General features: G+C 29.9%; 1 protein-coding gene across 1 annotated transcript; it reads left to right on the top strand.

Annotated features, from left to right (window-relative positions):
- On the top strand, nt 4,101-5,015 carry LOC109352877 (protein FAR1-RELATED SEQUENCE 5-like). The gene has a single exon (XM_019595060.1). It carries the CDS (start codon nt 4,101-4,103, stop codon nt 5,013-5,015), a length of 915 nt encoding a protein of 304 aa, XP_019450605.1.

Genomic DNA, 13,611 nt, shown 5'->3' with positions numbered 1-13,611 from the left:
ACCTGTTATGTCCATGTTATGTTACTTAGTATTTGCCTTTTTTATTTTATTCATGTTAATGAATGTCCAAATTTTAATATACGGTACATTAGATGAAGCCAAACATAAATATATAATGTAAGTTTCTTTAAAAAGTGTGGAAAAAATCACATTTCTATTAGCATGTTATACCATTTTGAAATTTTTATCAATGTCCTTAAAATAATTACTACATTTTTTATGATAATTTCATTATTAATTCTAAGACGACAATCACTCTAATTTTAAGATATGATGCGGTGACGGACATATGGGCTGCACTTCATCAATTTAATGATCATCATGACTAAATCACCAACGACTCAAAAATCTTTTATTCAGAAACATGTTAAGATCTTAACTAACCCTTAATACAAAATGCGGTATCGGACGTATGGGCTGTACTTCACTTGTATTAGCAGGATTGTTAGTCGAGATCTAACACTTATATTTTCTAAAATCAATCCAACCAACAAACCTTTTTCTACTTAAAGAACTACGTAAGCCTTGATTCCCTTAATAGGGATACGTAGGACCAAAGTCAATCTTGTCAGACCCAACTAAAAAATAATAATTTTTTTCATTTAAGTAATTAATCATTAATTAATTAACTTAATTAAAAAAAGAGGTGTTCCTTTATTTAATAGTAATAACAACAAATAAAAAATATAATAATCCATGTAGTTTAGTATAGGGTACCGCCTAAGGCGGGCGGATGGGGTGCTAATACCTTCCCTACCCCGTAACCGACTTCCGAACCTGGATATCAAAAATCCAAAAGCCCAAGGTAATTGGGCTAAAAAAGATTTTTCTACATTTTTGACATTAAAAAATGTAGTGGCGACTCGAGAGGTCGCGTAGCCGCAAATTGGGGCGCGACAGATGTGAATTCTCCACCTCCATCTGTCCTAAGAATCTTGATTTGTTTGCCAGACTATCTTTCTACCATTGCTTTGTATCTTATCATGTTAGAAAACACCTTACTCTTTGCTCTAATCATATAGATCCACATCTTCCTACTGAACTCATCTATGAAAGAGAGAAAATACTTGTTTCCTCTTAATGTAGATACTTTCATAGGGCCACAAACATCTGAGTATATCACATGTAGCATATCTAAAGCTCTGGCTTGTGTATGATTGCAGAAAGGAGTTCTAGATAGCTTACCTGTGATGCAGCTCTCACAAACAGGTTGCTTAGGTTTGATTTCAGGTAGACCACTGACCATTCCTTTTGACCTCAGTAGTCCAAGATCTCTGAAGTTGAGGTGACTATATCTCAGATGCCACAACCAAGTTTCATCCTTCTTGGTTATTGCATTCAGGCATTGAGAGTTCCTTGCTTCTAGCTTGACTTGGAAGGTTCTATTATTGGTTAATAGAGCATTCAGAATCTTCCTCTTCTGGTCATCATAGATTGTCATGAGGCCATTCAAGAGTTGAATTGTGAGCCCCTTCTCATGCAACTAACCAATACTTATCAGGTTGGTCTTCATATTAGGAAAAAATAATACATCACTGATGTATGCTTTCCTGCCATTTGCCATGATAAGAGGGACATCACCTGTTCCTTCAGCAATGATGATTCTATGATTAGCAAATTTCACCTTACTTTTTCTTGTTGCATCAAAATTTACCAACCATTCTCTATTTCCAATCATATGATTGGAGCATCCTGAATCCAGGTACCAAGTATCACTTCCTGCATTTAAATTGCTTGTTGTCATCATCAATTGAACAACAATTTCACCCGAGTCTTCATCATCCTCCTTGACAAGATTTGCTTATGATTCTTGCCTTCCATACTAATGATTCTTATTAGGTGCTTGACACTCAGATGAGAAGTGTCCAAGCTTATCACAGTTAAAGCACCTAATTCTTTTCCTGTCAATCTTTTTCTTCCAAGCTTTGACCTGTTTTCCTCCATCTCTCTTATTGAATGTCTCTCCATGCTCAGTATTGAGGTCAATGTCAGATTGTGAGAATTTTCTTGGGCCATTTCTCTGTTCAAAGCTTTTCCTTCGATTCTTGTTAAAAAGTCTTTACAAATTGAGATCCCCTCTTGAATGTTTGAGCCTGCAGAGCTTGATGAGAAGATCTATCTGCTCCCCTTTCATTCATCCTCTGTTCATGGGCCTCAAGTGACCCTGAAGCTCCTCAACCTTCATTCTTTCAACTTTTCCTGACTCCTCAATGGACACCACAACATGATCAAACCTTGGTGCCACTATCATCAGAATCTTCTCTACTATTGTGGCATCATCCATCTTTTCTCCACATGACTTCATATTATTGGTGTGAGTGATTATTCTTGTAAAGAATTCAGAGATTTTCTCACTTTCCTCCATCTACATGAGCTCATACCTTCTCCTCATGGTCTGTAATCTTATATTCTTTAATTGAACAGCACCAGCATAGTGCTTCTCAAGAGTTTCTCAGGCTTCTTTAGAAGTTGCAGAACCTGCAATCTTCTCAAAGTGTGCATTATCAACTGCTTGATGAATGATGCACAATGCCTTGCAATATTTCCTCTTACTTTGCTTGTACTAACTTCAGTAGCTCCTTCCTCCAGAGTTGAGAAACCATCTTCAACAATTTCAGCCACATCTTGGTAGCCAAAGATGGCTTTCATATGGATACACCATCTTGACCAATTCGATCCATCAAGCACTGGTAAGTTTGTTGAAAAATTTTCAATTGGTTGTGCCATGTTTGCAGCGGAATAGAGTGATATTTTATCTTCTAATCAAAGCTCTTGATACCAAATGTTAAAACTATGAAAATGCAGAGAAGAAAATCAGAATGAAGAAAGCTTAGAGAAAATGATATGTATAAGTGATTGAGAGATACATAAGAGTTAAGAGAAGTAAAGTTGTTTTGTATGTGATTGACTTGCATTGAATGAACAACTCAATGAGTTATTTATACACATTACTATATTTAGACTAACTAATTATAACAGCTTTCTAACTATAGTAACTCTAACTAATCTTTGAATTACTAACTTTCTAACAATTTGAAGATCTCAAATCAAGGTTGTGTATTGTTTTGCTATTTATATATACATCAAGAATGACAAGAAAATAAAGTACTTATATGATACGTAGAGTAATAAATGTATGTGATACCAAGAACTATATTTATTTTCAAACTGAATTTTGGTATTTGAAAAAAGGTTTGTTATAAACATCAGAAAGTAAGGGGTTAACATCTACTGTCTCATACTTTGTGCCACTGTGTGTGCCAAAGCATGGGATTGGTCAGAAATAAAATTATTAAAAATAATAAATTAAATATTTAAAAAATCTTAATAACTTTTTATATTTATTTTTTAGTCCTAATCATTATTAACTTTATCTTTAATTCTAAAAATCCTTTGGCTTCCACTTCCATGTTACTTCACATTTTGTTCTTCATTTTCTCTCTTTAATTCATTTCACAGACCTTTCTATTTATTTTTTCAATTACTGGGTATGCACCTTCACTTCACCAACTCCACTTCACTTAGTTCTCATATAATATTTCTCTTCTCTAGTTTTCATTTTGTTTCCGGTGCAGCTCTACAAATATTTTTCTACTTACTTCTTCCTTTTCTTCAATCTCCACGGTTTTCATTCAGTGAAGGTATTGATTTTCGTTTATGGACTTGTTATCAATTTTTTATTATCCGTATGTATGAATTAAAGAAAATGACAAACTTAGTTTTCTCTTAACTTTCCTTAAAGTTTTTTTCTTTTTGGATTTGGTTTTGAAGTTTTGGATTTTCATTATATGGGTAAAGCATTGTAAGTCATTTTGCTATTATATATCTGAGTTTGGATGGAAATAACTGTTCTTTAGTCATATTGTTATGTATTATGACAATACTTGCAATTGTTCATAGTAAGGTGCCAAATGCATTATTGTTTAGTAATTCTTGTAAATGTTTTTTAACATTGCTCATGATGTGTTTGACGTAATACCTAAATATGAAAAAAAAATCACTTTATGAGTTTTTCTTTGTGTTTATGACTAACTTTGTGTTAAATTTCAATACGTAGTGCAAACCATTAACTTTATTAAAATCAAAATATTTTTCAAGTCATGCATATTGAAGAAGAAACTAAAGATGAAAATAATAGGGAGGAAATTATTGAGTATTCTCCGGATATGATTTCTGTTCATTCAAAATTTTCAGAAGAAGTCATTCCTAAAATAGGAATGGAGTTTATGTCAGAGGATTCCGCTTATGACTTTTACAAAAGATATGCTAGAATTGTTGGTTTTGGAACTAGATTGAGCAAATCTCACAAAGACAATGAGGGAATTAATTTGGATAGGATATTTTGTTGCTCCTGTCAAGGTACTAGGGAAAAAGACAAAAGGTTTGCTTATGTGAAGCAACATAGAGCTGAGACAAGATTTAGTTGCCTAACATTAATGAAAGTGAGTAGGCGTGTTAATGGAAGACTACGTGTCATCAAGTTTGAGCCATGTCATAATCATGTATTGGCAAGCCCATCAAAAACACATTTATTTCGTTCACATAGACAAATTTCCATTGCTCAAGCCAGTGAAATTGACATGGCATGCAACTCTGGAATTACACCTAAAGAAAGTATGGAATTAATGAGTAGAAGAGCTGGAGGGAGACAACATCTTGGTTTTCTAGATATGGATTGTGATAATTATTTGAAGACAAAACGTTCAAAAGATATGCAAGTAGGAGACACTGGTGGAGTGCTTGAATATTTACAACGCAAGCAAACTGAAGATCCCAAGTTTTTTTATGCCATACAAGTGGATGTTGATGACTTAATTACTAATATTTTCTGGCCAAATGCACAAATGATATATGATTATGGCTGTTTTGGCGATGTTGTTAGCTTTGACACCACTTACAAGAAAAACAAAGAAGGGCGTCCCTTTGCTTTGCTTGTTGGAGTTAATCACCATAGACAAACAACTGTTTTTGGTGTTGCATTTTTATACGATGAGACAACAGAAACTTTCAAGTGATTGTTCAACACATTTGTAAAAGCAATGCATGAAAAGAGGCCTACAACAATTCTCACTGATCAAGATCAAGCACTGGCAAACGCACTAGCTTCTCAGTGGCCAAACACATATCATCGACTTTGTATTTGGCATATATACCAGAATGCTGCAAAACATCTTCACCATGTGTTTGAGGAACACAAGTACTTTGCTCGTGACTTTAGTAGTTGTGTTTATGATCATGAAGTTTATTTCTTAAATGCATGGGCTGAAATGTTGAAAAAATACAATTTAACTCACAATGATTGGTTGAAATCATTGTTTACTTTGAGGGAAAAGTGGGTGCTTGTTTATGGTAGATAAACATTTTGTGCTGATATGAGTACTACACAACGTAGTGAAAGTATGAATTCTCAAATAAAGAGATATATTAACTACAAAAATCATTTGTTACAATTTTTTCAACACTTCGAACGTCTCCTTGATGATAGGCGTTATAGTGAGTTGGTGGCTGATTTCAAGACTTTTCATAGCTCTCCAGCTCTCCCTTATTCGGTACAAATATTAAAGCATGCAGCAACTATTTATACACCAGAAGTGTTTGAATTGTTCCAGTTAGAAACTTGGAAAGCATGGGATTGTGTGATGGAAGATGTTCATACTATGGGTAGACATACAACTATAAAGTTATCCCGCCTATGAAAAAATTTCAGCATTGGGTTACTTTTAACCCAACAACGGTTAGTGTTTCATGTAGTTGTAATAAATTTTAGTTTGTTGGAATTTTATGTTCTCATTTGTTAAAAGTTCTTTGCTCGAGGAATGTGACAATGATTCCAAACCAATATATTATTAAAAGATGGACAAATGAGGCAAAGATTAAGGAGTTTAGTGACAAAAGGGAACTTGTTATGCCTGCAGATCCAAAATTACGTTCTAAAATAAGGTGTAATGATTTGGATCTTCTGTTTACATATTTTACAAGAAGAGCTAGTCAAAGTGAAGACACATATAAATTTGCCTTGGATGTTTATGACAAGTCACTTGCACAAGTAGAGATATATCTTAAGGAATTATCTTGTGGAAAAGTTGGTGAAGTTGACACTAGTATTTTGGATAATGAAGAAAGAGCAGTCAGAGATATTGAAGAGAATTGTGACACTAATACTACCAAAGTGAGGGGAGTCAAAATTAAAGGAAGAGGTCGAGGGAAAGGTGGCCTTGGAAGGAGTTGTGGTCGTGGCAATGGCTCTGCGCGTTTCAAAAGTTCATTGGAGAAGGGCAAAAGGAACAAGAAACCTCATTGTTCTACATCAAATGCACATGTATTTATTTTTAATATGAAATTTTTACAATACTATATATTTGATCTAACTGGGTATATATATATACTTATAATTGACTGGTCTATGTAGATAAATGATGGATTTGTTGAGGGTAACAACCTTGTTGTTTCTGTTATGTTTGATATGGGTGAGGAACAAATTAATGCTTTCAAGGATATTGGTCCAAATAACTAGATTAAGCAGTTGTACTGTTTGTTGCTGTTTTTTCTCTATTTTTAAGCAAATATATTTATGTAAGCCTTCTTTATAGTAATTATTGGAGACCTGACTTATAAACTCATGAGGCTCCATTTTATATCTTCTATGTTGCTCAATTTTGGCAAGCAGTGATCTCATGAGGCTGGTTTTTTGTTGTTGTTGAGAATTCAATATTTGAATGAACAACAAATTAATACTTATAAACTTGTGACGCTTATAAAGTCTAGTAAAATTTGTATTGTTACCAAGGCTGTTCATGAATGTGGTAACAAAATTTGCATTTGTCCAACCAATTGAATTATGGAATCAAAACAGAGAATTCATTTGTTTGTTGGTCTATGGATATTATCGTGAAAATTGTGTTTAGACTTCAAAGAGAAGGAATCAAGCAGAATTTGGTTGGACTTTACTTCTATTTGAAGTTGCTATAGCATTGGTCAAAGGATTAAACAATTTTGTATTAGTCATTCTGCCTTCTCATGTATTTTCATACTAATAGCTCAAATAATGGCATATATATATATATATAAATTACAAACTTGAAATGAACATTGCCCAGCACATGACAGTGATGTAGTTTGGTATAGAAATAGATTTTTTAAGTATGAATTTGATATTGTTTGGTTGTGAAATTTGGATGTTGTTAAAGATTTTGTTGTATTGATTTATGTTGGAAATGTACCAAATTCTTAGTTAAAACTTGAAATTTCAGACATAGTCAAAACTTGCTTTTACTTAAATAAAGGAGACATACAAAGAATTGGATTAAGAAAACAAATTGTTTATTACATCAATGTAAAACTAATGAGTTGTACAACTCCAAACTTGAAATATCACACATAATGTTATTGATATGTTAGATATTCATTTGCTTTTACATTGAAGAAGATTCAGTTTTCCCAGATCCATTAGCATTGATTTGAAGTTATCAATATACTTTTGAATTCACAATGAACCAGATCTCGTGCCATAAAAGAAAGAACAAATTTAGCATTAATAGAATAAAGTAATTTAACACAAAGTTAGCAATATACTTTTGCACTGACTATTGAAATTTAACACAAAGTGAGTCACAAACACAAAGAAAAACTCATAAAGTGATTTTTTTTCATATTTAGGTATTATGTCAAACACATGGTGAGCAATGTTAAAAAACATTTACAAGAATTACTAAACAATAATGCATTTGACACCTTACTATGAACAATTGCAAATATTGTCATAATACATAACAATATGACTAAAGAACAATTATTTCCAACCAAACTCAGATATGTAATTGCAAAATGACTTACAATGCTTTACCCATGTAATGAAAATCCAAAACTTCAAAACCAAATCCAAAAAGAAAAAAAAACTTTAAGGAAAGTTAAGAGAAAACTAAGTTTGTCATTTTCTTTAATCCATACACAATGATAATAAAAAATTGATAACAAGTCCATGAACGAAGATCAATACCTTCAGTGAATGAAAACCGTGGAGATTGAAGAAAAAGAAGAAGTAAGTAGAAAAATATTTGTAGAGATGCACCGGAAACGAAATGAAAACCAGAGAAGAGAAATCTATTACTATATAACAAAAAAAAACTCATATAGGACACATGTCAATACTTTATGCAAAGTTTGTTTCTTAGGGACACATGTCAATACCTCATGTAAAGTTTCTCTCCAAAAGCTCATCACCTCTTACTATACAACCTTATACACATGATTAAAACTATCTTTTACTATTTGTTTAAAAATATAAACATAATGACTCATTAAATAAATAATAAATAAATATATAACAAAAAAACTCATAGGGACACATGTCAATATCTTATGCAAAGTTTTCTTCTTAGGGACGCATGTTAATACCTAATGCAAAGTTTCCCCTCAAAAATTCATCACCTCATACTATACAACCTTACACACATGATTAGAACTATCTTTTGTTTAAAAATATAAACATAATGACTCATTAAATAAATAATAAATATATAACAAAAAAACTCATAGGGACACATGTCAATACCTTATGCAAAGTTTTCTTCTTAGGGATACATGTCAATACCTCATGCAAAGTTTTCCCTCCAAAAGTTCACCATCTCTTACTATACAACCTTACACACACGATTAAAACTATATTTTACTATTTGTTTAAAATATAAAATTAATGACTCATTAAATAAATAATAAAGGAGAGACAAAATATTATGTAGTTTTTCTCACAATTGTTCTGGTTGCAGTTTCCTTATGGTGTCTCTTCCTTTCTCAACACATTTATTATCTTTAACTCTCAAACTCACTTACAACTATTCTTTTAATTTATGTTTCTATTGACAGTCGGTTGATATACTTTATATTATTTTGTCAAATTGTGATCAACAAATTTACCATCTTCAACTTTTAAAACTAACTCATAAGTATGATATAACTCAAATTATGATCAACTTTTATTTTTATATTATTTCAATTTTTTCTTCATTTGTGGTAGATATAACTTCTTCATCATATAAATTTCACATATTTTATTTAACAAATCTATCATCTTATACTTTCAAACTCACTCACAAGTATGGAAATTGGTTGACTGTTACTAGAAATGAGAAGAAGATTTCTAAGAAACAATATGTCAATATTAATGAAATTAATATTCTGAAATTAATATTCGGAGAAATATATTATCGCATCCCATAATAGCTCATCAAATCATTCCTTATAAAAAATAAGATAAAACAATAGTAGTAAAATTAATACACAAAGATTTGAAATATTATTAGTATATTTCAAGCTATAAATTAATACAGGTACACATAAGATCAATTATAAAATCAAGAAATTGTATATAAATTGAATACTATAAAATATAATGAGTCACAATTTGAAATTAATATAATAATATTCTTATTTTTGTTAAAATTATTGAAAGACTATGTCATTGATTTGATTTTATTGTGATTACATAATTGATTCTTTTACCTCTATTTTCTTAAAAATAATCATAAGATTTACAAAGTTGTATGTATTATAACGCATATTTGATTTATATTTTGTTTGACTTATTTTTATTCTTCAATTTTAGGCAACACTCATTATAAATATATTTTGTTTCGGATTTAGTGTTTGCTTCTAATATTACAATGTTACTTTTACAATATTAAGATAGTAATAATGATAAGTATAACATAAATAGAATATTAAAGATATTAGATTAAGAAGATTAAAAATCTTAACAATTTTTGAATATATATTAGTATAACATATGAGAATATAACGAATGAGAATTTTCAAAATATTTAATTACTATCATTATATTATTTAATTAAAAGATAACAATAATAGATATATTCATGGAAAATATATGTNTTTGAAACATTATTAGTATATTTGAAACTACAAATTAATGTAAACAATAACGTGTAATACATATGAATTAACTTAATTCCAACAATAAAAATATTAATTCAAATATGTATATTATAAAAATGACAGACTTAATAGAAAAATATGTATAGTAAAATATTACGGTTGTATAGAAAAATATATCTTCCAAATAATAGAAATGAATGTTTAATTTATGAGTTATTTTTATACAATGATTATTAGCTAAAACATAATCAAATAAATAACATTTAATTATACTATATTTGAATGCTAAAAATATATTCAAATATTGATACATAATGAACATAATCTAAAATAAAAATAAGCATTCAAGATATATGCTAAAAAATCCTTATGACTTTATATGTTACTTATAAATGTAATCACAAAAAATATGATGCAAAAAGAAGTCTTTATATTTATAATTTATATAGAGAATATAGATGTGAGATATTATCCAATACAATTTGAATTTTATTTATTGAGTTATTTTAGAATCAAATAATTTCTATAATTATACTTTCCACAAATCAATGCTTATACAAATGCATATATAAATGTTAATATTATACATATACCATCAATAACCGATGTTAATATTGCAACTATATGAATGAAAAAAATATAATGGTTCGATATATAATTTATTGACGTTATAAAATATATGGACATTATTTGTGCATTATGCATAAACAAAGAAGCGACTCGTGCAAATGCACGAATACATTGCTAGTGTTATATGAGAACCAAGTGAAATGGAGTTGGTGAAGTGAAGGTGCATACCCAGTAATTGAAAAAATCAAAAAAGAAATAGAAAGGTCTATGAATTGAATTAAAGAGAGAAAATGAAGAACATAATGTGAAGTAACGTGGAAGTGGAAACCAAAGGATTTTTAGAACTAAAGAAGATAAAGTTAATAATGATTAGGACTAAAAAATAAATATAAAAAATTATTAAGTTTTTTGAATATTTAATTTATTATTTTTAATAATTTTATTTCTGACCAATCCCATATTTTGGTACACATAATAGCACAAAGTATGGGACAGTAGATGTTAACTCGAAAGTAAGTATGAAAGAAAACTGAATTTCTTTTTCCTCTATAATTCAGCAACAAGCATTAATATATGTGCATGTTTATGGAAGAAACCTTGGACACCTTTTCTAAGTCGTTCATTGTCCTGGGCAGTAAGGGTGGAAACAGGCCAGGCCAGGCCAGGCTTTGCCTTAAACAGGTCCAGCCTATATAGCATATAGGAGTCTGGGCCTGACCTGTTAAAAAAAAATTCAAAGCCTGAGTCTGACCTGTTTAAAAGTCTGGCCTGGCCTGGCCTGTTAGCCTGTTTAAAGGCCTATTATAGTATATGGTCATGAAATAGACTACTATGTCTACATTTAAATGGGCTTATAGGCCTACTTTTAGTTAGACCCATCTAATTCTAATAATTAAATTATATTTTTGTATACATTTTTATATTAATATTACATATATAATAATATTATTTATATTAAAATAGTATAAATTCAATATTCATATATAATATAACTAAATAGGCCGGCCTGTTAGGCTTAATAGGCCTTTTAGGTGGCCTAAAGCCTGGACTGTTAAGCTAAACATACTTTTTAGAAAGCCTGAGTCTGGCCTGTTAATGAAAAAAGTCTAGCCTGACCTAACCTGTTATAGGCCAGGTAATAGGCCCCTGATAGGCGGTCTGGCCTGTTTCCACCCTTACTGGGCAGGAGAAGGAACAAGCTCTGGCACTTTAAATATGTAGCGTTGTTCCATAAACATTGTTACTCCATATGTCATAGTTAATGATTATTTAAAAAAAATATTTAAATTAAATAATTAATAAGTATTTTTTATCAATAAAAAAATAATAGTACATAGAGAATATCCATCCTTTTTGGAAGCACCTCCGATATCACATATATATTTATGTGATGTTCTCACATCTTATTGGCTTGTGCAGACAATAAAATGAGGAAATTTATCTAATTTGTAAGTCGAATTTAAATAAAAATGATAGTTCAAAATAAATTAAGTACTCATTATTTATGAAAAAAGATCTTTTAACTTTCAAATAAAAATCGTCTTATGGGCTAGTACATAGATACAATTTATTTCATTGTGACAGGTGAAGATCGTGGATAAAAAATGTGTATAAAAAAAATAAAAATAAAAATACTTAAGTGGGTGGGTTACTGTTGGTGGTACGTGTTAACCACTCTCGTAAGAATACTTTATAAGCCATATATAAAAGAAAAAAATGAAATTAATAAAATAAGTTGAAGAACTTTCTAAATATATTAAACCAATATTTTCTATACAAATTCTTCTTCCTTTTTAATTAAGGTATAATATATATATTGTCATTATAAAGTGTAGAAATTTATATACATTCTATATATTCTTTACCATTCATTTGAATTACTTTTAAGTGCATACATTTTATCTAAATAAAAAAATAGTATAATATGTCATTTTGCCTTTTAGATAAAATAAAAAACATTTATACTCCTGGATACATAAGTAAAGCTTCCTAAAAAGAATCTTCCTTGTAAGCACATCTTCTCATAATATGTGTCATATATCATTTCAATTGTGATTGGTTGAAAAAAATATATTTAAATTAAAAATATAATTAATAATTAATTTTTTGGTATAAAAGTTACACATATGTTAAGGAGAGAATATGTGATGCCCTCTTCCTCCAAATGGTCTGATGTATGACCTAACCCATTACATAATTCAGATAATAATAATTGATATAATAACCAAACTAATACATTTTTCAGATTGACTTTGTGAAAGATATTTTTGAAATATTTGAATTCATATGTTGAGTAAGCTATTATAGTTTCATGATATATGAAACAATATGACATTTAGTTCAATGGTTATGATTATTAGCAATGAGTATGAGGTCTCAGGTTTGGAACGGGATCTACTGTCCCAAGAAAAGTTCATATCTCATGTCTCACACCAATCACTGTTTATCAACAAATCAAAAATAACATCTCAATCTATCTTTATTTTATTAAAATAATATGTTTATTATATATGTCAATATATGAATGGAATGAGACAGGAATGGGGACACCAAGTTGGGACAGTTGATCCTCATCCCTCAGGTTTGACCTTCTAGTTGGCTCTTTTGAGAATCACAAATGTTTTTATCTCCACCAAGCTCATTAACTTCTCCATAAATAGAGATACTTAAGGACAAAAGTAAAAGACGAATTTCACATCTCTAAGAAATCATCATTCATTTCTTTAATGTATGATAGAAGTGTAGGAAACATAAAAGTGTAAATCACTATTGAAAGATACAATTGTAATGTTTGTGCAAAATATATCAAGATTTTCCAAAGTATCCTAAAGGGGATTCACTATTCATCAAATATACTTAGATTGTTGAGGACAAATCGAACATAAATATTAGTATTGTAAAACACGCTTTAGAAATTTTTTCAATGTATATCCATTAACTATTTCTTTATTCTTGTACATCTTCCCATCAATCAAAAATTTTATCATACTTGACCATATTTTATCTAGGTAGATAACATTGTGAATGGCAAGGGTTGATGTTTGACCAAATACAAATATATATGATATAATGTAATATATTTTATACTAGCCGTGTCACAAGATTAAATTTATAATACACAGACAATAAATTACACACCAATATAATAAATAT

This window comes from Lupinus angustifolius, chromosome LG07 (assembly GCF_001865875.1).
Source record: "Lupinus angustifolius cultivar Tanjil chromosome LG07, LupAngTanjil_v1.0, whole genome shotgun sequence".
In the NCBI taxonomy this organism is placed as follows: Eukaryota; Viridiplantae; Streptophyta; class Magnoliopsida; order Fabales; family Fabaceae; genus Lupinus; species Lupinus angustifolius.
This window is presented reverse-complemented; position numbering and strand designations above follow the sequence as displayed.